The 25,425-nt window shown below is 40.0% G+C and overlaps 1 protein-coding gene across 8 annotated transcripts in view; it reads right to left on the bottom strand.

The window, feature by feature from the left end:
• HIVEP1 (HIVEP zinc finger 1) overlaps positions 1-25,425 on the bottom strand; it is a 128,668-nt gene that overhangs the window by 15,026 nt on the left and 88,217 nt on the right. For all 8 annotated transcript variants that reach the window (XM_058833732.1, XM_058833731.1, XM_058833724.1 and 5 more), the window contains 4 exons: positions 19,248-25,147; positions 12,856-12,989; positions 11,332-11,507; positions 9,245-9,349 (listed from right to left, as the gene is read on the bottom strand). In XM_058833732.1, the coding sequence (XP_058689715.1) occupies positions 9,245-9,349; positions 11,332-11,507; positions 12,856-12,989; positions 19,248-25,147 (6,315 nt within the window). The remainder of the gene's footprint in view (positions 1-9,244; positions 9,350-11,331; positions 11,508-12,855; positions 12,990-19,247; positions 25,148-25,425) is intronic.

Genomic DNA, 25,425 nt, shown 5'->3' on the forward strand with positions numbered 1-25,425 from the left:
ATACATTTTAGTGGAATAATGAATTCATTAACTTCCATTCCAAAATTATGGCAAGTATGATTGTTAAAGATATTATCAACAATAACATGTGGACTGACCAAATGTTTTTGGTATTTTTTTTCTCTAAAATTCACAATGTTTTTTCACTAACTTGCAAAGCAAACATATCTAAAATGTTAAGAACAGCTATGTATGTTTGATTTCTGAAAGGAAACAACTACCTCTGCCTTCAATACCAATGACAAGCTAGGAGGGGTCCCAGTGCCCTGAGCTGGAGGACCATGGCTGTGAGAAACTCCCAGTCAACTCTGAAGATGTGTGGGAACTGCTGCTCCAGCTGGATGCCTGGGGTCTGATGGGATTTATCTGAGAATACTTAAAGACCTGCTGATGTCATTGCAAGGCCTCTCTTGATGATTTTTGAGAGGTCTTGGGAATCTGGAGAGGTCCTAGCTGACTGGAAGCTGGCTAATGTTATCCCAGTTTTCAATAAGGCCAAGAAAGAGGACCCCAGAAACTACAGACTAGTCAGTCTCATTTCTGTGCCTGGTAAAGTAAAGGAGAGGATTATCCTGGGAGGTATTGAAAAACATCTGAAGGACAACGCAGCCATCAGAGGACAACACAGCCAGCACGGCTTCATGGGAGGAGAGTCCTGCTTATCAAACCTTTTCCTTGATTGACAAGGTCACCCATGCAGTTGACCAAGAGAAGCCAGTTGATGTAACCTTTCTGGATTTCAGTAAAGATTTTGATACTGTTTCTCACAGGATCCTTCTGGATAAAATGTCCAGCTCACAGCTGGATAAAAGGCACATCATGTGATGGGTGAACAGATGGCTCATGGGTCAGGCACAAAGGGTTACAGTGAATGGGGTGACATCAAACTGGGAATCTGTCACTAGTGGGGTTCCACAGGGCCCCATCCTCAGCCCTGTGCTCTTCAACATCTTCATAAATGACTTGGATGCAGGACTGGAAGGGACACTGAGCAAGTTCACAGATGATACAAAACCGTGAGGAGCTGTTGAACTCCCTCGAAGGCAGAGAGGCCCTGCTGAGAGACTGTGACAAATTAGAAATGGGCAATCCCCAATGGTATGAAATTCAACAAGGGAAAGTGCTGGATTCTGCACCTGGGACGGGACAGTCCTGGATGGACAGACAGACTGGGGAATGAGAGTCTAGAGAGCAACCCCATGGGAAGGGACCTGGGGGTCCTGGTTGATGGCAAGTTGAACACAAACCAGCAGTGCCCTGGCAGCCAGGAGGGACAGCCCTGGGTGTGCCTGGGGGGCATCAGGCACAGCATGGCCAGCTGGGCAGGGGAGGGGATTGTCCTGCTCTGCTCTGAGCTGGGGCAGCCTCACCTCCAGTGCTGGGGGCAGCTTTGGGTGTCACAATATGGAAAAGATATCAAGCTGTTAGAAAGGATCAAAAGGAGGGTAACAAAGATGGTGAAGAGCCTTGAGGGGAAGCTTTACAAGGCCTCATCACTTGGTCTGTTCAGCCTGGAGGAGACTGAGGGGAGATCTCATTGCAGTTACAACTTCCTCGTGAGGGGAAGGGAAGGGGCAGGCACTGATCTCCTCTCTGTGGTGACCAGTGACAGGACTCAAGGGAATGACCTGAAGTTGTGCCATGGGAGATTTAGGTTGGATATTAGAAAAAGGTTCTTCCCCCAGAGGGTGGTTGGGCACTGGAACAGGCTCCCCAGGGAAGTGGTCACAACATCAAACCTGACAGAGTTCAAGAAGCATTTGGACAGTGCTCTTGGGCACATGGTGTGACTCTTGGGGATGGTGCTAGGCAGGGCTAAGAGCTGGACTTTAATGATCCTTGTGGGTCACTTCAGAATATTCTGTGATTCCCTCAATGCCTTTGTAACAGATGTTGAAGACTTTTCCATGTGTCACATCTAAAGGGTGACCTACAGGTTTCCTCAAACTCTTTAAATAATGCAGGGGGCATTGCAAAGTCCTGGAATTCACTCTGGACTCCCTCTAAAATTCAGTCTCTTTACCAATGTCACATAGCTATTCTCTATGAAATTCTACTGATTCTTGTCTTTTTTTCTCCCTCTCCCCCCATGAATCACATTTGCTTTGAAAGCTGATGTCAATCATGAATGACTGTTTCTACTGGCAGGAGGAACTACCTGAAGTAATTAGACTGACTTGTCGCATTTGTAAAGCAAGGAAAACATATGTGCAAACAATGATTTAGAAGAAACTATTTTTCAAATCAACATTTAAAAATGCTACTGGATTTACCAGCAAATACTGCTTATATAGGAATTTTCTGCATATATCCCTGCTTTCTACAAAAAAGACATGGAAAGAGAAAGGGAAACTGTGTGTGGAACACAGATTCCTTACATGCAGGACTCCATGGGATATCATTTCCCTCTATTGTTTCCCTGTTTACCTCCACCCTTTGTGCATTTGCCAGCTTCTATTTGAGTGTGGTTACCTGGAGCCAGAGCCTGCAGTGTAGGCGAGGTGACAGCTATAAATGTGGTTCCCTTACTCCCACACAGCTTTGCAACATCAGATGAGAAAAAATAAGATTCCTGACTTGCTTTTTCTGGCAATGCACAAAGGAATGCTTTCCTCTGGCTTTTATACCTACATGCACCTTTGCTGAAACAGGAGGTGCCCAGGCTTTTCCAATCAGTGATCCAACCAAGCATCACTGTGGAGTTACAAGAAGACCTGATGCTGGAATTTTAAGCAGTAGAAGACCCAGGCAGGGTTATGGGTCTCCTCTGAAGGAGGCATCGGGCTGAAGCTGTGACCACTCCTTGTGGTGGAAGATTCTCATCCAAGCAGTGTCTTTTTAACTAAGTAGTATTGGCCTCAATCCATTCTGGTAATTGTACACTGCCTACTAAAGTTCTCTGGCAGTTTTAATTGGGGAAAAATTAATTCTTTGCTTCCTATCATGAACTATGCACAATTATAACCATATGCTTATGTAGCTTATTTTATATATATATATATATATATATATATATAAACATACATATAACTAGAACTGATTCAGTTTCCAGAGGGAACAAAATTACTTCTGTGTTTAACTTTGTATGAGGTTGTAAAATGGTGTATGGTATTTTCGAATGAAGGATGTATCATAAATTTAAAGGCTCCTAACATATGGAGAAATGGCTCTTGGCATGAAAGTTCACAGTTTCTTTTTTAAAAAAGAAAACAGGAAAAAAGTTTCACACTATTAAGTGAAGGCTTATGAAACCTACTTCTCTTTCCAATTTGTAACTCAACTCTCACCATTTTAACAGACAAACTGTTCACGACAGACTCAACTTTTTACAAAGAGTCTTTTTGGAAGAGTAGGTGATGCCTTTCATCCTCTGTCAACTGCTGCAATCTTTTATTTTAAATCCTTAGAAAGACTCTTTCTTCTTCCTGGACTTCACAGGAGTAAGTGAATTTTACAGACCTGAACTCTGCAGAAGTTAGGAACAGCTGGAAATAAAGGCTTAATGGAAACATGGACAAAACTTTTGATTGGGGATTTTGTTCACATGTCAGCTACAATTATTTTTAAGAAAACTGCATTTTTTATCCTATGTATTGAAGAGTATACATATCATAGGCAAAAATATCTTAGTGCTTCATTTATTTTGCTGTCAGTCCTCAGTTAGTCAGCTCTGTACTGTGTCTGTGGTGTTGGTGTTGAGCTTGTTGGACAAGGCTCTGTTATAGTGACATTTTACCCCAAAGCAGAAAAGAAAAAACTCTAAGTTCTTTAGCACAACAGCATTAGCTGGAATTATCAGCATCCTAATATGTCCATTTGTGAAGTGCCTGGGGCTGGTAAGTGCACATACTGCTACTTCCAGCTGGGATGCTATGAATTAGGTAATTGAAAAATATGTCTCCCTATGTACTTCGAAGCTTTTCATTTTATTAGAAATTTTTCCTATAGGAATCCTTACTGTACATGGTTTTAACAACAGCCATCTAATTGCCATCATACTGCAAAGTATTAAAACAAAGGTTCTTCAGATCCACAACTTACAGCTTTTAATTTTAATATCAGTATCATTGCCACATGACCTGACTTAATGAGGACCTGCTACAGATTTAGCACTTTCTGTACCAAATCCAGTGATGAAGTTTAAAAGCTTATAACTTAGTCACATTTAGTTTTAACTTAATCACATTTAAGTAGATTGTCACATAAAGAGCAAAATGTTCATTTTCATTCTTTCAGTGGCAGGAAGACAAGAATGGTTTGAAAATACAAGTCTGCTCAGTTTTACAGATTCCTAAAGAAATGAGCAGTTATGTAGATTACTATGTGACTGCCATTAGCTCTACTTATTCAGATTAAACACAGTTTACTAAGTATCTATTCACTATCTACTAGCATCTAAATCTAAATTTATTACATTTATTGGCTTTTAGCACCTGAGTAATAAAAAGCAGTGTTTATTGTCTCAAGTTCTGGAAGTACCTTCAGTTATGGACTGGCATTTACGTAAATGCATTTAAAAATAAAAATTTATTCTATATTCTACATATTCTCCATCAAACTCAAGAAAAAATGTAGATTATGGCAAAAAAGGCATAAGTACTTTTCAGCATATCATTATATGATCATAAATCGAAAGTGAGGTCTGTATGTCATCAATTCACTCCATTCCTCTAAACAATTACAACTTAGACTTGCCTTTCACCCGTTGAATTAGACTTGCAATAGATCATTCCACAACCATTCACACAAATTAAAAGAGGGGTAAACAAGATATGGTTAAACAATGCCAGCATCTATACCCAACCCTGCTGCCCTCCTGTCATTCTAGGACTGTTCATAGGCTTCAATTATCTGATTTCATTCTTGCTTCAGCTACTGTCCACTGCTCATCACCCTCTAACAGGACTCACAGTGACATCTACTGGGTTAAATTCAGACTGGTGATCACCAGGGCTCCTCAGAAATGACAAGAAAATCGTTGGGCTTTTGACTTTCATTCCTAAGACCACAGAAAGTAATGAAGTGAAACTACACCAAAAAGCAAGAGCAACTTGGGCTTAAAGAGATTATTTACTCCTAAACCTTCTTAAGTAACTCATATATTGTAACTCAAACCTAGCATGAGGTGTTCTCACATCACGCTGTGGGTGTAGGGCTTCAGTGTGCCTAATTACATCTAGTTGAAGATGAGACTGATATTACAAAAAAAAAATACTGTAAACTACACAAAACCAGCCTTCCATTTTCTTTGTAAAAGGAGGATATTATTTCAAGGATTTTTATTTATTTTCACTTCTTAAATGCAGATTCAGTGAAAACTCAGACTGAGTCATGATTAAGCTAATGAAGAGCCATTGAAAGTCACTTAAAATCTACCGTAAGTAACATATAGCTAATTAAAACTGATTAGAACTGTGGTAATAATACTGCAGAAAACGAAAGTATTTTTTTAATATGTGTGTGTGTGTGTGTGCAGATATCTATAAAAACGTATCTGAAACTTACAATTAGGTCCTTTTACTGTTAAAGTGAAAATTTTGGGATAGAATTTCTGCACAAAAATCCCTTAAATGTTCTTCCCATCTACTGATTTCATGATTAAGGAATTCTCTTGTGCAAGTTTACTGAGACATACCATACCATTTATACATGAGCTTATTACAAGTTTAATGTTTTTAACTGTTTTAATTTGATCACAAATTTTAAGACTGGATAGCAAAATGTTGTGTAAGCAGGGCCAAAAAGGATATCCCCAGTTGCAGTCTGTCACACTAAACAGTTCACCTCCTCTGACAATTTAATTCAGATATTAACATTCCTCACATTGTAACCCTGTATTTTGGTGACAAGAACATTCCACAGAGCAGAAGATGAAAGATAAATGGATGAGGGAATAGTTTTGAATACAAAAACCCAGGCCAGAAAGTATTTACTAATACCCAAATGATGACAAGTCCAAATACAAAGAATGCTATGTTAAAAGCTCTGATCACATACAGTCTCAGGCAGCTAGAGAGCATCTTTCTTTTTTCCCAAGACACTACAGCACAACAAAATTTCAGCTTCTCAGATTACTGAAAAAACAGACTCTGTGTGTGTGTGTCTGCCTGTGCTCAGTGTTGTGCACAAGTTTGCACTCCTGGTTCAGTTTGCATCCATTTAATCTGTACTGCTGTTGGTCACAGCTGGCTTCTCATATGAATCTAAAAAATTGTATATTCAAACAACTGTGATTACCCAGCCTTTAAAAAAAAAAACTACAGAAGACTGGAACCAGCAAATTCCTTAAGAAATAAAAGATTGGTGGTTTTCTTAAATTTCTGGGTAAATTCTCTAGTTCAAAGTAGAATTCTAGTGGAAGACATACAGGTTAGGTACATTAAGTGAAGGTGCAGATATCTCTATTACCATAAGAATAATCAGTATTCCAAATGTTCAGATAATTAATTAGGTGGAGACAGACAGATAGACAGACAGACATTCTACAGGTCATGAAACAGGCCAATTTCACAGAATCTTCAGGAAGATGTTTTTTTTTTCTGAGGTCATAATTATTTCTTATCAGATTTTCTGCACCTTCCTCTACTGCTTCTCAGGTTGCCTTCCAGCTGAGGAAAGCAATGGGAGTAGACAGACCACTCTCTAAGAGACAGAACATTTTTAACAACCAAAACCCCAAGAATTTAAGCATTTGAAGATGCTGGTTTTTAAAACATCTGAAAGATATATGGCACAGCTGTGCCAGCCATGCATGCCAGAGGGAGGAGGGGTGGAAGGGCCAAGGGCCAACACCACAAACGCAGCTCAATTCCCACGGCCCATACACTGTCCTTTGTGGGTGACGTGTCGCTGCCAGGGCTGTCCCTGGAGCCCAGACCTGGCACCAGGGGTTCTGGCCTCAGTGTGAGCTCTGCTGCTCTGCCCTGGGGAAAGGGCAGCCAAAGAGGTGCTTGAAGCTGATTCAAACGCTGACTAAAATTAGCATGTTCAGGATTTCAGAGAGGGCAACACACTTAAAAAAATACGTATGCAAATACATCACACTTTTTTCGCCTCCTGATTCTGCCTTAAAAATAGGCTGACAAGAAAGATTCTGAATTATCATGAGAAAAAGCTTCATGGCTGGCCAGGTGAGCAGACAGATGAAATCACATTTTTGAAAGTGTAGGGTTGCTTGCTGAATTTCTGTGGATACTTGTAAATGCCCTGAGCTCTGCAGCAACTGGAGAGGCCAGACTGGTTTGGCTGCAGCAAATGCACCTTTATCAAGGGTTTAACTATCCTGATTCTTGGATAGGTCTCTTGTGCTGAACTTTGTTCTGCACTGCTGATTTTGCTATGGGTACCTGAGCCAGATCCTTTGGAAAAGGCAGGGTTTTATCACCAAGTTGTTTTTTGGTTTGAGGTTCCAGTTAAAGAAAAAAAGTGCTATGTCCTTTATTTTGGGGAAAAAAAAAATTGCCATTGTAGCCGTAAAATTAAATTCCATGAAGAATTTCAAGGATTATGTAGCAAATCCTGTAGAATACCTGTGCTTTTTTTTCCAAAATAAAGTATTTAATTTCTTAAGTAATTACTCTGCTGAGCAAAAAACATATTTCAGTGAATATACAATATATTTGTACTATGGTCAAACAAGCCTGTACATGATATATAAAAAGTGAAAGCCTCTCTCTTTCTTCATTGAATAGTCTTGAAGTCAAAGGAAAGCATTCTTTCAACCTATGTTTGACTTCCTTCAACCCCATGTAACTGAAAATTCAGATAACATTTGAAACATTTCCCACTGCATTATAACCACAAATGCAACTACTAATGCATGCAATTGGGCATACCAATTTATCAATCAGTAAAATGTTTTCAGACCCTAGTAAATGGAAATATCAGTTCACCTGTAGTTTATGAAACTAACAAAAATGTCAAATGCTATATAGAACATTGCATTAAAAAGTGACAATTCTTCTGTCATGTGAAGACTGAAAATATTAATAAAAATTGTTCCTCTGTAAGAAAAAGATGGTTATTTGTCCTTGCTGCTTATCTTCTGTGTTATTTATCTGGTACCTCAAATTGTGGAGGGAGACATATTTTTTGCTTACGAAAAAGGAGTATATTGAAGAAGGCCAAAAAAGGGAAAAATGCAGGTTTCTTTCTACCTAGTGCACTATTGAATCACAGCAGTTGAGTCATATTCCCAGCATTATTTAGAATTAGATTCAAGATGATTCGCTTATTCTGCCAGTGGTTGTCATATGGGAGCAAGTGCATTCATCTTTCTTTCCCCTTACAGTTTATTTAAAGACCCCTACTGCTTTATTTTCTCCAAGTCTCATCCACAATCTAATAAACTATTCCACTGGAGAGAAAAATATGCCAAGGCAAGGCAACAGGACTCATCTCCCCACAGAGGAATGTGTGGACAGGAAAAATGCCATCACTGCACTGAGACACACTGGGATCCCAAATAGTCCTAACACACAATCCTGTTCTCCACCTCACTGGCTCTGGTGCAGGCACACCTTTCTTACCATGCCAAGCAAATCACTCATGAACCTGGTTTGGCTCTCTTTGCCTGTCCTTGATCTCATCTCCTCTTCAGCAGAACCTTCTTGGGATGTGGGAAGAGCAGAATTCCAGTTTTTAGCAAATACATTCATTCTGAAAACACTCTCATCACTAATGAAGAAGTAGAACAGGTCGAGATGAATAATGTTTTTAATTTCAGTATGTTCTCTATCTGCAGATTTATCCCAATTATTTGTGAAGGAGGACAGAATTCTATGCTGGAAGATGATTAACCTCCTTGCAAAACACGCAGCAACATATTTGTGATTTGTGTGGCACGTTAGTGATTTAATTTCTATGAAATATGCATCCCAAAACTTGGACCATTTCATGCACAGCTATTTTCAAAGAAGCACTACACTTGACTGCATTTTTTTCTAGGCAAACAGCTGTTTTTCTGGTATTTTCAATCTTGTCATATTTATCTGTGAAAGTGATAAAGTTAAACTGCATAACACTTTGTGAAAAATTCAGCAGCAATTTATCCTTAGCATATGCTTGTCATTTCTTTCGGTGGAAATTTTTCCAGTGTTTCTGGCTGCCTTGGACTAGCTTTTAAGGTTTTTATCTCTGTATATTTTCCCTGCACAAGAATTAAAAAGCTTTGGAAAAGAAGGAGTAAGAAGCTGAGATGACAAAATAGACACAATAATTCAGTAAAAAGACTTTAATTTCTTACCAAATTCTTCTTCTCCATCCTGGTCATCTATTAAGCCTACTGAGACTCCCAAATCCATGCACTTCTTGCTATGTGCCTTTGACTTCATATGCTTTGTTAAATTTCCTTAAGAAAAAAAAGAAAATTACCTGCTCTGTGAGTACACAAATGTCTACAAATATATGCTCAGTGTGTTCATCTCTTCTTCAGATACATTTGTAACAACCGCATAATTTGATTTCACACTTGCTAGAACCTTGTTCCTCAATGCAAGCTGTCAAGGGCTGCAGCAGATTCACCATCCTGAATGCTACCAGCTTGCTGTCTACATTTCAGGAAGTTTTTAATGACATAAAATAGGAGAAGATGGAATTTCTAAATTATGATGTATTTTGTACTGGTGTAAGAGATCCCTCCTTTGTTTGTGGCAAAGTATAAAAAAGGGTGATTCAGTCTTCAAAGTCATGTTGACAGGAAGCTATCACGTGAAACTGAAGTTCGTATCTTGCAGCTTTCAGTATTTGATGAATTCTATTTTTAGTGTAAACATTTTCAATGCCAACTTAAGAAAACGTTAATTTTATTCAAAATCAGAGCATGAACATACTTGATCCGAATCTCAAAAGTGAATGTGTAGCTGAGAGGCCTCACAGGCTGCTCTCCCCTTCTTCTTTAAAAAGAAAATATGGTAAATATCAAGAAATGGCTAAGAGTGGCTCAGATCTGTAAATGACTGTAGTTATGAAATGCCTGTTGCTAGATGTAACTGCCCACCTTAAACTTCACAAAAATGTTTCTTTGAGGTATTTAAGTAGGAAAAATTGAAGTGTAATGCTGACTCTCCTATTATGGAGTACTTTATTTCCACTTTGAAATGAAGGTGGTAACTCATCCCAAATGTTGAAATAATTGTTGCAAACATATTGACTCACAAATAGCAAATTTTCCAGTTTTTGCACACTTCATGGAGCTGCTGGCTACGCTTTCCTGTCATGAAGAGTGGTTTACCAAACATCAAACACCCAACTGTGTGTGACCTGCCAGCAGTAATGGCAAGAGCCAGGCACAGCAAATGCAGAAGAGGATCTGCTACAACTGAAACCAGGGAGAACTTTACACGGGCAGAACTTAATTACTTGAACTTGGCCAGCACCTCTCCTCTGCAAAAGCCATAATGAGAATTTACTGGGTTTGCACTCCAGCATTTCATGGTGAAGGCAGTATGATGACCCAGCCTGTCAGGACGCAGTGATGAGTTTTGACACATCTGAAGCCTATTCATCCCACTTTGTGCAGCACTGGGTTATTTCTTGGAAGTTTTCCACCCAAATGCTGAGTAGTCTCAAACCCACTAAAAACACAAATGTTCCTGAGGTTACAGCTGCAGGGGGGAGGATTGTTGCTAAATGATATTCAAAGCCAAGAAAAATTTTACTGCTTAGAATTTTTTTTCTGAAATTATTTTGGCTGTGAATTCTCCTGCCTGTTTCACTTGAGTCCTGGATCTACTACTGTTTAATACACTGCCTGTATCAACTGGGATGCATGTAAGTGTATAAAGATATAAACAGGCTTTAAAAAGTACATGTCCAACTCTGGGTCTCAAAAAGTCAAGTGGAAAGTGAACCTTTGTTCTTCAAGAGTAAAAAAAAAAAAAGAATTTCAATATAGTAATTTATTAGAGGCCAATTTCTTTCCTAGAGCAATTAGTTGAGTGCCAAGTACAATATATGTCCATCTCCTACCTCCAAAAGACACTGTAATGGACTTAAAATTCTGTCTCCCATCTCTATCTAGGATGAGCAGCTAACCATCTCACTTTTCTTCACCTAACTTTCCTCATATTCCCACAATTTCCCTCTTCCACTCCAATTTCTCACCCACTGTGGCATGCAAGGTAGTTCATTCATATGAAGATGTGAATAAATATACAAAAGACAAAGAAAAAGCAGGAAACAAGAAATTACAAATTTTTGAAGCACTAGACAATAAAACTCCGCGGAGAGGGAACCTCTTTAGTTCATGAACAGCCAACTGTGAGAAAAAACAATTCTACTTTAAAGTAGAAAGAAAAAGAGGGAAAAACATACCCAGTAAAGTAGACTTACCTTTAGTTTTGAAGGAAAAGTTGCAGTAATTGCAGTGGTAAGGACGGACATCGGTGTGTGTGCGAATGTGCTTCTTCAGCATGCTGGGCTTCTTGCAACGTATTCCACATTCCTCACAAATATACTTCCCTCTCCCTCTCCCTCTCACATACACATAGTCTTCGTTTGACTTGTACCTAGTAACGGTACCATGAGAGTAAAGAAATCAGCTGTAGTGGGAAAATGAGTCCAGCTAGAAACCCTCATCTACCAGAATTTTTAAAATAACACATTAGATGAAAATCAATAACCGGCAAAACTAATCACACTCTTTTCTGCTCACTCCTGCATGTATTTGTTAAATTAATATCTAAATTTATCACTAGCTATTCATAGACTTGTTTAGGAATAGCAGCTAATCTTTTTTAATAAAGGCACTGTTGATACTAAGCATTTAAAGATTTCAAATTTCCTCTTAGCAACACAGGAACATATCTTTTAAAGGTGTCAGCTCTTGGAAGCAGGTTTGAGCACCATGAGGGAGCTTTAAAAGAGCATCTTTGAGGCTCTGCCTTGTGCAGCAGAGGAATAACATTAGTTACAATGATGGGAAAGTCTTTAAAATTCCCTATCAATGTCCTCTGGACTCAGCCTATGGGGACTGTCTCTAGATGGAAAAAGTCATTCGGATTCAATTACGCCCTTCGTATTTCCACTCAAGGATGCCAAATGTGTTTAGCTTTGGTGACCTGCTCCTTGCAACGTCTGGATCTGAGCAGAGACACAGCAATATTTTACCTGGGCAGCTGATTTAACTGCTGGCCTAGACTAGATTCAAACTGGGAACAAGTAACTAAAGCCTGACTATCATACAGCTGACCATCAAGACTAATTAAATATGCACTACTTGTCCAACAAAATTTTACAGATGTCACTGGCACTTTTCTATTTAAAAACCTATTTTATGTTGTACATAGTGCAACACTGTGGCTGCAGCAACTGTTATTTATATCAGGCAACAGATTTAAAGTATTATGGTGCAGGGAGGAGGGCTCTCAGTAAATATTTCCGTGGCATTTTTCTAGTCAGAGCTCACCAGCCTGTGTATGCCACAGCAAGCTGCCAGACAGAGATGGCACCACAGGCTGCTGCTTAGCCCCTGGACTATTTCCTCTCCAGCTACAGTCAAACAACTTTGCTGCAGAATAGGTATTATTTATCATGTAAGAGAAACATAGGAACAGAATTTACATCTCTGGCTGTATCTAGTTTCCTTTAGCGCTGATTAATTCTCATTCCTTGGGAAAAAAAATGAATCGCACTGCCTACTGTTCTTTATTTTATTACCCCTTCTCATAACTCTCATGGCTCCATGCTACTGATGACTTTCAATTTTTCTTGGAAATATAAACCAACATCCACAGACCACAATATGGGAACTGTTGTTTAAAATAGATCAATCAGGAAGCAACATCTCTGCAAAGTCTAGAACCTAGGAAAAAATATCTTCTCAATGATATCTAGTATACAAAGTACAATACTTGCCCTCCATCAAATATTTTAACTCTTCTTGGTACAGTTTTGATAAAGGAGTTTTCTTTATCATGCTCAGTGCTTGATTCAGAGTTTTCCTTATTGCTGAATTCAGTTGGAGTCAATTTTTTCCTATTTAATGCTCTCTGAAAGAAAATGAGATATGCTTATCATTAAAATTAGTGTCTTTCATCTGCTATTCGAACATTCAAATTATGGTGAATAAAAGCATCACAAAAGGCACAATTCTAATAATTGGTTTTTAAAACTGTTAAGATACATGAAACAAAAAATATCTTTTGCTAAACTTTTTCTTTACTACCAACTTGCCTGTTTGTGAACTGCTAAATCTATACAGAGATTATGGCCTGGTAGGAAACCAGGAATGCTTTGAGACTGAAGTAGGACATTCCTTTTAGTTATTCTGGGAAGATGAAGGTAATGCTTTTTATCTCACAAACAGCCTTCAGAGAAAGATGTGTACAATCAAACTGAACTGATTACTGAACAGCAGCAACTGGACCAACCTGTCTGCTGGCCCAGGACACAGCAATGTCTCATGGCCAGCAGGAGCTGCCTACCACAGTGCAGCAGAGAGAAGAAGGGTGGCAAGAAGGGGTGTACCTAGGGAGGTTATTAACAGGTAACATTTCTCGGTGCTAGTATTTTTCAAGAACTACAGCTCTTTTGCTCTGGACACTGACTATTCCTGATTTGGCGAGGTTATTAACAGGGGTTCCAGAACCCTTCCAAAGCAAGACTCCACACTTAAATTCCTACTGCCAGACCAAATTACAAGAAAAAGCATACAGTTGTCTAGCAGAACAAGATTTTATTTCTTCATTTTCCCTGATTATTAGTCAAGGATTTTCTTTTTGTTTGTTTTAAGGAGAATGAGTTCCCCTAACATTTGCCAATTAAAATCTACTCCTTCCAACTCGAGAATATTTATAAAATGGGCAACAATGAAGGAATGATCCAATTAGCCAGCAATTATTACTGCTATATTTATAAACTGTTCTACCCACATAGCTGGCACATTTACCTCATTTGCTCATATTGATAAGTGAATAAAATGATGAGAGAAAAAAAAAGTCTGGCCTTATGTTTTTCACTCATTATTAAATTTAATGCTGTAAGCTTGTGGACTCTTGGCAAGAGGAATGACTTCACCGGCTGGCTTAAAATGACTGATCAGTTATGCTGGGTGCTACATACATTGAAGGATGACATCATTCTGGCACCTGGTCCTTGCCCATTGTCCTTCATGCTGCCACAGACACTGCCTTCCCTTCTAATTCCCACATGATAAGGAATTAACACAGATCAGAAGAAAAGCATCTTCCTATTCAATTGAAGGTCCCAGGAAGCTACACAAGCACATGCACAAGCACAAGCACTACCCCAATCCGTACACCCTCATACAGCCCTCTGGATTGATTCAGGCTGCATTTTCAAACGTCTGAGCACTTCTACCAAAGCACACATGACAACTCTGCCTGCGTGTAGGAAGAAAGAAATTTCACCCTGCATGTTTTAACAGCACTCATACAAGGTGAAAGGAGATGATGTTCTGGATGAGAAATACAAGAAGTGAAGCCTGCTCCGATAATCGCAACTCAGCCGTTCTGCAGTTCCTATGCACTACCTGGCACATGAACTGCTTTTGTTTTCACTGCAAACAAGGTGACATTTGTAGCTTAAAAGGAAGAGAGCCGTGGAAAATACAGAATACACACAAGAAACCAAGCACATAAATATTCCCAGCAGCTGAAATAATGCAATCTTTAGGTGCCTGATCTTTCAATACTATATACCAATTATTTTTTTCCAGATTTAATTTTAAGTAGTGAAAAGACAAAGGAAAAAGAAAGATTACAGAAATTTTAGACCCATGTTGTTATCCAAACTATGATGAAACTGTTACAATAAGTTGTATATTCACAAAAGCACTCAGAATGCAAAAACTACCATGAAACCAAATACCTCTGATGCTCCCACTACCCATTCTTTTCTTTTAAACACGTGTCTATATACAGATATAAGACAGCTCAACTTATGTGTTAAAATTACTTACCTCCCCTGCTGTACTTTAGTTTAGTGGTTATTTGCTGCTTTAGGAAATTGTTTCAGTGTCTTGAACATGCAAAATGCTGATAAGAGTAACAGAAACACCTAGTTTCTGTCCCAGAAATCTACAGAAATGCTCATTGACAATGAAAAAAAACAGTCTGTTTAGCTTTTTCTGAAAAATTTCAAATTGATGATGAGAATGACTTTGCCCTTTGTACATTTATAAAGCAACCAGTCTCCAAGGAGCACAGGTTTCTTGTGTGGAAATCCTTTAATGCAGCTCACCGGAAATCCCCCCAAGCCCCACATGAACTGGTGGAAAGGGCAGAAAAACAGCAGTGCAGTAAAAAGTTCCTCTCTATGATTACTACTGCCTTCTGTTTCCAACAGAGAAACTTGTCTCCCTACTCCCATAGAGACAAGGACCATGATTCATTTCTACTTTACTCATTTTGTTCCAGTTTACTCCACTGTCCTCAATTACTGGTATAAAACTGAAAAAAAAAAAAAAATTGCTCTCAGAGCTGCCCAGAAACCACAGTTCAACAGATACTTCTGGTACTTGACAACATCCTTTGGAAAAAAAAACATGCTACAGCCTGAATCATCAAAGTTATAAATTTCAGATTAGAATATTCATTAAACATTTTTCCCGCTGGCACACAGCCACATGGGGAAAATTTTTTTAGTATCTTTAAACTTTTACTAGTTTACACATAAAATCTTCTGCATTTAACTACTTTCCAGTGGTAAGCTGGACTGTTGAGGCATATCATCCAAGAAAGGAAAGCTTTCCACAGTTAGGAGAAACTTTCCATTTTTCAGCCTATCCTTGCTCAAAAATCATCATCCTGGAATATTGCACACACTACTGATTCACTTTAGTGAGAAGAGCCAAGATCAGCGTGGAGGCTTGAGAAAGAACTCCTGATGTAACACCATTGAATTCAAGTGAGGAAAACTGGTGAAAAGTAGTAATAAATGGGACAATAAAATAAGAAGATGAGGGAGATAAAATGCTTTTCCATGCAGGTGAAACCTCCTGTTACATTTTAACATGCTGCACTCATTCCAGGAGCTTCTTTCACAATAACATTTTGTGGTTTGTTTTCTGAATCACTGGAACGTGGCAACTTCACCTATTGCCTCTGAGCAGTGAATTGTGAAGAGCAAACAAAGTCCCAGGGTTCCTTTTTGTTTGCATTTTGTTCACATGTATCTTCCTTTCCCATGGTACCTATTGTTGAAAGAACTGCCTTTTTTTGTGACAGTGATTAGTAGCGGTTATGCAGCAGCACGAGGTGTCTGTAAACATGGTTTAGTTCTGGGGGAACAGTTCAGCAAGTTGCTTTATCTCGGTGAGAAGATCAGCAGTTATAGCCCCATGAGCAGAATACGCCAAATGAGTCTGGAAAGGGCTACGGCTGTGAGAGAGGAGGTGAGACATAACAGTACTGCATTTTTATTATTATTCGTAAATTGGATTGTGGTAGCATTTAAAAGCTCTCTGTCAGATCAGGGTTAAAACACGTAAACCAATTGTGCAAACTCTACCCCCAACACCTGCAATCCAAACCATGGTTCCCCAAGGGACTCAGGACCCTGCCAAGGTTCTAAGCAGAAAATCAACGACATTATTTTTTAGAATTATTTGCTATTTTCTTTGTGGGCTTTGTTTGTGCTGCATTTTCTTGTTTTGTGTTTGTTTTTCTTTCTTTTTTTTTTTTTTTAGTTATCTCCAATGTTTTCCATCTTCAGGCACCAACAAAAAAAAAAAAAACAAACCAAAAACTCAGTGGAATTACTGGCCCTGAACTGAGGAATTTCAGTTTTTGCTATTTTTAAACATGGCTTCTGTGAGGAAGTTTCTGAGTTGGCATCAGCTATTCCATTACTAGGTCTAACTGGAGACTGGTAACACAGAAGTATATTGTAACAGCAGCAGCAGCATTCTGGAAAACAGCTGAAATCCTGCTGCCTGGATCACTAGAAGAGAAAGCAGACAAACTCTGGAAGTATTACATAGAAAAACCTATCAGGTCTTTGAAATTTTTAACTCCTGACATGGTACACCTTGCTCATACAATCTGAGGTGCAAATTAAACTTTAATTGGTGCTATTAGCTGCACTTTTTCCCTAAGTAATGGCTCTGAGCAAAGCCTGTAAATCAGCCCAAGCAGAGCTTAAAAACTCTTCATTTCCATCATGCTCATGTGCTTCACTCAAAACGTCAGCAAGAAAGACTGAAGAAAGATTAGTAACTGTGTTTCTTTTGTGGCAGAAGCACTGTAAATGTGCCTGACAGCTGCCTATTACAGCATTTAAGCACTCACTCCTGGAGTGTTTTAAAACTGTGCTGTCAAAATATTTTTTCAAAATATTATTATCCATTATTTGTATTCTAAACAGAAGTTGTTTGTACAGAAAATCTGTTTTTCAGGAGGCATACAATTGCTTTTCTATCACAGAATTTCTTCTGATAGACTGTTCTTCAAAAATACAACAAACATGACTCAATAACACAAGGATGTGAGACTTGCTTTAGGAACAGTCGCTCAACTACATACAATGAAAAAAGCTAAACATTTGTTTCCTTTTTTTTTTTTTTAATTAAGCACTATTTAAGTGCAACATCTCATGAAATATATGAGGAAGCAGACTGAAAGAAAAAAAAAGGTACTAAGAGTTTAAATCAAGGCAGCACGCTACAACACTACAATTCAACTACAGTACTAAAACAAAATCAGCAGCCTGTATTCATCTTCTGCAGGAAACATTATGGATAAGGTTTTGAATTCCAATATAAAGTTAGCAAATGTCCCACTGATTTCAGGAGGACCAGGTTTAACTCCATTGCCCTTTTGGCCTTAAAGGTTTCAGCATATCTTCACAACTTGCCCTGTAATTCTGAAACTATTTGTTCCTATCACACAGTTTCTCTTCCTATTGCTTTTCTCCCCACTGGCAATGCTGTATCTTAGCAAAACATTTAGCAGACACAGAAACATTCCAGGGTGACTTCTGACAGCAGCAATTTCTGTCCCTCAACACCCACACCACCCACAGTCTTCTCCCAAGGCTGTGGAATGCCTCCTCTAGAGTGACTACAGCCTGTGGACCCTCGAGTCCCAGTGTCTGGGACATTTTGCTAATGGCAGTAGGACAAGTTACAGTTGCTTCTACCTCCTTGCTGAACCACTTCCATGCCCTGAAGGACCATGGAGAAAGGAAGGTCTATGGCTTTGTTGATGCCCCGTTTTTGCCTGCTCCAATGTGTTTGGCACCAAAGACACAGTATATGCAGTGCAGAGCAAGGAAAAGCATGAAACCATGCTGCACACTTCAGAGAGCTTTACAACTTCAGTAGATGGGACAATAAAATCCTCTACTGAGTCCATTACACAGACACAGACATTACGCAGACACCTGCTGCCATAGTGCAGGTCTAAGAGCCACCTTCACCCAGGCACAGCGGTGGTTCAATCACTAGAGAACACCAAATCCAGTCTAAACCAAACAGCTTTGGTCCTGTCCATAACAAAACTGTTCAGCAAGTAAAATCTTGATCACATCTGTGCAGCCCTAAAACAGCTAAGGAAATAACAAGAGACTATTTTACTCTGCCACTTTGGACTCTGGAATGATGTAGGTTTTTATGTGGGTCACAACCTTTGCCTGGATTACATTTCTCGGCACAAGATTTAATGTTAACTTTGGAGCCAAATCAATCCAAGAAGCTGTCAGTGGTTTTATGGCAGTGGCAATTTTGTTTCAACCTTGCTATTTTTGTCATTATTTCACACCACTGATTAACCTAGGTGAGAGAAAGGGAAATGGTATGCTGTTCCTCTCAGAAGTAGATGATCGGTGATGGTGAAAACTGTGGACACCTGTTCAAGCTAAGCATTCTTTTGAAGCAGAAAATTCCCTTATTGTTATTTCTTCAGCTGACATTTAATGCAAAATATGCAATTATAATCTTAAATTAATTTAAGTTAGGAATGTTATTTAAAATAATACTTATATCAGACTTATTTTGTTCTACCCTTTGCAAGACAAAAAAATAGCCACATTCCTGCCACAATAAACACTGAATACACAGATTTAAACCCAGGAACTAATTTGCATAAAAAATTATAAATCCTTATGAACAGGTTTCTTAACTGAATTACTTAAGATCTTTTTAGCAGTTTGATCCAGCATAATTAGAATAAATAAGCACATATATGGTATGTGTCAGGCATATTACATTCTCTAAAATATGAAGAAGCATGATTTCCAAAGCAAATCCTCTGTAAGTGATCAGTATATATCAAACATAGCTTAAGTACCTTGGTCAAGCTGCTCTTCCATTTGCTTGAATAGACCAATACATCAGATCTGGGGTGCGTAGTTCTTGCTAGAGTGTACAGTGGTTTTTCAACTTTTTGTTTGGAATTGAGGAGGGAGAGAGCTACCTTTGTCGACAGACCAAGCGGATTGGGGTTATTTGGGCTAATGGTCCATGTAGAATAGGCAGAGATTTTTTGATCATTTTGCAGCAGATGCAATGGTTTTCTCTTCATGAGGTAACACCAGGTAAAATTTGTTGTGGTCTTGAGGCTTGGAAATGACAGCCTCTGCATTTCTCCTGCATTCATCACAGCCAGTGTTGCTACAGGCTTTGCTTGGCCCGGGCTGCTGACGTGGGTGCTCTCATCACTGTTACTCGGAGACTTTTCTTGGCTGCTACTTACAGCCTTGAGAAGAGAACTCTGGCTATTCACTGGAGACAATTCAGAAGGTTTCCTAACTACAAACACTGGTGATGTGAAAGACTTAAGGTCTTCAGATTCTGGTGACTTCTTTGGGGTTTCTGAAACCCCAGTGTCAGATGGTTGATGGTCAGGCAGGTCTGAAGTACTGGCCTTGCTGCTTTTTTCATGCTGTGTAACAACATCAGGATCCAGGAGGTGATTTTCAAGAGGCTCTGTGGTGCAAACCTGTCTTACCAAAACTGGTTTCTTCTGCTTACTAGTAGGCTCATTAGATCTAACGTTCAGTGAATGCAATGGTCTAGCATCTGTCATGCAAGCAGCTCCACTCTCATCCTTAACACGTTTTTGCTGTTTTTCCATGGCAATATCTAAACTATTTGCTGGGGAAAGCATTCGTTTACTTGAAGCTGTAACTTCTGGTTGAGGGAAGAGCCCGCTAACTGGCTCTTTCTGATTGATATTCAAAGAGCTTGACAAAGGTGAATTTCTGGTTCCACAATTCTCAAATTCAAATGAATTTGGCAAAGTCCTCTGATGATCTTTGTGAGATTTTGGCAGCTGAGTTTTGCCTTCAAGCATTGGCACTGTCACAGCATTCGTTTTGCAGATGGACTGATTTCCCTGATCCTGGGTCACTAAAATGTGAGGCAGGGGTGTAACAGTTGCAAAGCCATAGGATGGCATACTGCTCTGAATACGGACAGGAACCACAAAAGGAGGAATCTGATGTATCTGACTGCTGCAGTTATTGGGAACAATTTGCTTTAGAGGAGGCACAGAGTATGGATTAGACATGTCAGAGAGTTTTGTCTGCACTTCAAAGGAAGACACATTCTGGTCCACCCCAACTTGACTCGGACCAGTCTGAGTTGATAAAGTATTTTTGAGCAATTTAGAAGAATATGGCTGACCTATATGTAATGTTTTAACTTGGAGTTGATACTTTGGAGCAAAACAGTCCTTTTTTTCATCAGGATGACAAGAAAGCGAGTTTGTGCTTGCTTGCTCCCCTTGGGCTGATGTTTTAGTAGATGGCTGGGAAGGCTGATGAGTCAAGGATAACTGGCCTTGATTATTCAACATGTGATCTAGAGGCTGCTGAGCCGACGACAGGCTAACAGGATTACAATTTTGATTCACTGAATGAGGCCTGGGGTTAGTCTGTGAATGCTGAGTACTTGAAGGAAACTCCACCGAGGCTTTGCCAGAGGTCTGCAACCTGTGCTGTGGCACTGTGGGCACATCTGCGGCATGAGCTGCCTGCAATGAAGAAGTCGATTTCACTTGAGGCTGTTGATTTTCTGGAGCAATATTTAAAGATATTTGTCTTACAAATGGCCCCCTCCTCCTTTCTAACAGAGGCACGTGTCCAGCAGCTCCATTTGCAGATGACACTTTTGGAGTGGCTACCTCTATGAGTGGGATAGCTTTCGATGGAGACATGCTTCCGCAGTCGAAAGACTTACTCCTGTAGTCCACAACCTCCATTGAGGGCTGTGTGCAGCTGATTTGCTCTGAGGCAGCACGTCTCATTTCCCGGTAATGAGGTCCGGGCACTGCCAGTGCGTGTGAGCCAGCAGGAATCATGAGGAATTCTGACGATTTACTAACAGGCTCTACTTTGGAAGGGTTCTCAGCCTTTAAAGTTTCATCTTTATCAAGTGAAGTTGAGAAACTGGAAGCATGAGACAAGCTACTCTCCCGACTTAGGCTTCTGGAAAGTGTGGAGTCAACGCTCGATTCAGCAGATGAATGTTCCATTTCAGCCAACCGAATTCTCTTCTTCTTCGGTGGAAGCTTTTCTGTTGGCAATTTTGACAGCGTTTCACTGCGTTGTGGCCAGTTAAACCTTTCTGTCTTTTCTGGGTCACTGCATTGGTTTTCTTGCTCTCTGTCTGGTTCTTCTGTGACCAGTATTTCAGGAACTTGGATGTTATGCTGGCGAACGAGTCTTGATGGCTGAAGTGGTGCACTTCTCTCATTAGAAACTAGCTGGCTTCCCTGAACTTCCCCTCGAGGTGGTTCTGACAACAAGGGTTGGTGACGCTGGGGAGTGCTCAGATGAGAGTGTCTGTCTTCTTGGATTACAACTGTATTCAAAGAGCGGTGCTTTGCGGCCTTATTGGGCTCTTGAGAAGAAACTGGTGATACTCTTTCAAAGGACTCTGATTTCTCAAATGAGCTATTTCTGCTCAGTGAATTTGTGTGCTGTATTACTGAAATGCCAGTCCCTTGTCTTTTCAACTCCACCTTTTCTTGCACAGCTGAACTTGTCTGCTTTTCAATGAGTGGAGCCATCTTTGGCTCAGTAGTCTGATCTGTGCCACGAGCCACAAGCTGAATTTGGGAATTCTGAAGCAGAAGCTTGCTTGGCTGTTGTGATCCTACCACGGTTGTGGCACTGTGTTTTGACACACTGGAAGAATTTGCTGGTTTGCTTGTATCATTTTGCTGTGGGTCGTCATCATCACCAACACTTTTCATTTTCCTTCTTTTCCTTATCTGGGGTGTCTGCTCCCAGACACCAGTTGAAGTTGTGACTCTGTAGTGTAGAATTTGAGGCTGTGTACTATTTGGAGCAGTTTTGTGCTCAGGCTCTCGGACTGCTGCTTTAGTTTTAGGTCCATGCAACTCTGAACAATAAAATTTCTTGTGGTTTTCAAAATTTTCCAGTTTTCTATATCTGTTCCTGCAGGTTTCACATTCAAACATTGTTCCTCGCACCTGAGGGGACTTCTTTGTTTTTTCTAAATTTGATCCCTGTGCCAGAGATTTGCTCCTTTGCAGTAAGGATTCATTTGATAAATTATACCCCAGGTAACTTTCTTCTACAGACCGCACTGGTCCAAGACCTTGGCTTTCACCAGCAGAAGAATCTTCTATTGCTGCCTGTCTAACCAGGGTCCGAGGATGTCCGCCTTGGTTCAGTGGAGTAGCAGGTCCTGACACAAAAACGTCATCGTATAAAGAACCAATTTTATCATCAAATGACTGGCTTCCTCGAAGGGGATGAGAGGGAGGTATGACGTTAGGAGGTACTGCTGAGTAACTGGTGGTAGGCATGGAATTACTTCGTGTTATAGGCAAACAGTCAAGGGATGGTACAGAAAGAAGAAAAACTTGCTTGGATTTCTCAGTGGGTGTGAAAGGAGACTTTGGTATATCAGAGCTTGAGCTAGTTCTTCTTCCCATGGGCTTTAAATCAAACTGGAAAGAATCCTTAAATATGTAGGATTTTGGTGAATCTATGCTTCCTCTTCTTGAAAGAGATGTTCTTCTTGGTTTCACACTATCTAACTGTTTGTCATCCACAACAGCTTCATTATCAGAAATTAACTTCGAGATACGCTCCTCAAGAGTTTTTGTTGCCAAGGGAGGTCGCATTTGGCCAGAGAGAATCATATTTTTTTCAGCACAAACAGTTTGTACCACTGATGCTACCATGCCACTAGCTCGTGGCACACAAGGCAGATTTTTATTTGTATCTTTCTCAGAGGTCAACAACCCCCTTACAAAGGGAGCTGGAGGGCTCATTGTTTGATCGGCACTTTCAGAACGAGAGAAATAACCGGAATCAGTACTGCCTAAACTTCTGGGACTCAAAAGGCATTTTCCTTGCTGATCTTGAGAACCATCAGTTGCCTGTTGTCTCTGGAGTTGAGCATGTGCTGGTCCTCCTGTAGATCCTGGTTGTTCCTCTAACAGGCCTGCTTCTACTTTCTGATGCTGCTTTATGTCATTCTCCTTGAATGAGGCTGTATGTGTTAAATTTGACTGAAGAGTTGTGACTTTAGAATCTCCTTTTCTCTGTGCTGCAGCAAGCTCAGGTGCTGGCTCTGTCACTTTTGGGCTATCAGCCCTCAATGGAGAAACATTTACAGGATGAACTACTACTTTTGGTAAAGCTGCCCTTACTTGAGGTTCTGCATCATGTAATGAAGAGTCACCTGGTATACAGTCTGGGTTGCTTAATGGAACAGGGCTTCCTTTCTGCAGTGTTTCTGCACTCGAAATGACCTTCACTAATTGTGCAGGTTCCAGTTCTTGATCATCTTGTCTTTCATCTGCAGTGCCTTCATCTTCACTTTCACCACTTTCTTCCACATCTGAATGAATGCTAAGTGCTTTGTCTGAGTCATGAGATAAGAAGAGGCCACCTGAATCTGGTTGTAGGACAAGTCCAAGTTTGATAGCATGTGCATGAGATTTTTTGTGCTTGTAGAGATTGCTTTTGGTTTTAAATGAAAACCCACACGTCACACAAGGATATGGTCGTTCTCCAGTATGGGATCGGATGTGCTTTTGGAGAACACTGGGCTTGGCACAGGCCCGATTGCAATACTCACAGACGTATTTCCCTAGCTTTTTAGGCTTCTGGTCTTTCAAGAGGTTACATATTTGTTCTACTCCATGGTTTACAACTGATGCTATCTGGGCTGAATTATACACAGGACCTATAGACAAGTGTGTTGAACTTGATGTGTTAATTGACATTGGTGAAGATGAACTAGCTACTAATGGGTTTTGAGAGAAAACCTGAGTTACAGTGGAAGATGAGGTGACGACAGATGAAGTTACTGCTATGCTGTAGATCTGCTGGAGCTTGGGGTTTTCTTGACTCTGCTGTTGCACCAGCGACCTAGTTAAACTTGGACACATAACAACCTGATGATTTTGCTGACTGGTTTTAGTAATAAGGTCTTGTGAATGAGAAACTGATTGGCCTTGTGCTTGTCCAGTCTTGGCTGTTGTTGCTACATGCACATTGTTTAACGTACACGGGTAATAGTGAGGTCCAGCTGCAAACTCCTGCTGCGACAAAGCAGACTGATTTTGGACACTTATTGTATTGGACGTGAGGCTAGAAGAGGTGCTTACAGTTTTATTTGGTCTCAGTTTCTCTATTTGCATCCCATAAGGGGGGCACTCTTGTGCTAAGGTGTTCAGTTCAGGCTCCATAGCTTTTAGTAAGACATCGAATGCAGTACGCGCGCATGGGGACGACGTGCCACAATCAACAAAATTATTACATTCATTACTGTCAGTCTTTGTATTACTTGATGAGGAGTTTGAGGGAGGCTTCCTCTCTGCTGAGTTCAGTTGGTTTGCATGAGTATCCCCTGCTGCCTGTCTACACAAATCTAAGGACTGATGAGTCAGTGAAAGCTTTGTCTGCATTGATGTCTCAGATTTGGTTGTTTCAACACTTATCTCACTGCTAAGTGCTCCCCCATTTTGTTTGGTACATTGATTTCCATTTTGCACAGGCAGGTGATCCTGTACTGTGGCGTGTTCGGAGGCATCCGGAAGAGCTTTTAGCGGTGAAGGGTCTACATTTTGCTTAACCTTGGCTTCAGCAGGGCTTCTCAAAGGCGATTTTGGTATTTTTTTAAGATGGTTTTCAGACACAATCTTTTTTCTTTTCACACCCTTAATTGTATCTTGGGTTCCTCTAGTACCAGCATCAGTGAGTTCTGTTAAAAGAGAATAAAAAAGAACATTCAAACTGGATAATGCAGTATAATTTTTATTTATACCATTTTACCATCTCTAAGTTTCAACAGTAAGCCCTGGGGCACCAGGACTGTCCATCTCTCCAGCCTCAAATACTCTCAGTTAAGAGTAAATGTATCTTAGAGAAGATCTACCTTGTTTTCATCTAAAATGAGAAATGCTTTCTAACTGATGCTCTAAGACATTACAAAAGTAATTCACTGTAGGAAAAGCTTCAAAGGAAATGTAAGAAAAGGAA

This window comes from Poecile atricapillus, chromosome 2 (assembly GCF_030490865.1).
Source record: "Poecile atricapillus isolate bPoeAtr1 chromosome 2, bPoeAtr1.hap1, whole genome shotgun sequence".
In the NCBI taxonomy this organism is placed as follows: domain Eukaryota; kingdom Metazoa; phylum Chordata; class Aves; order Passeriformes; family Paridae; genus Poecile; species Poecile atricapillus.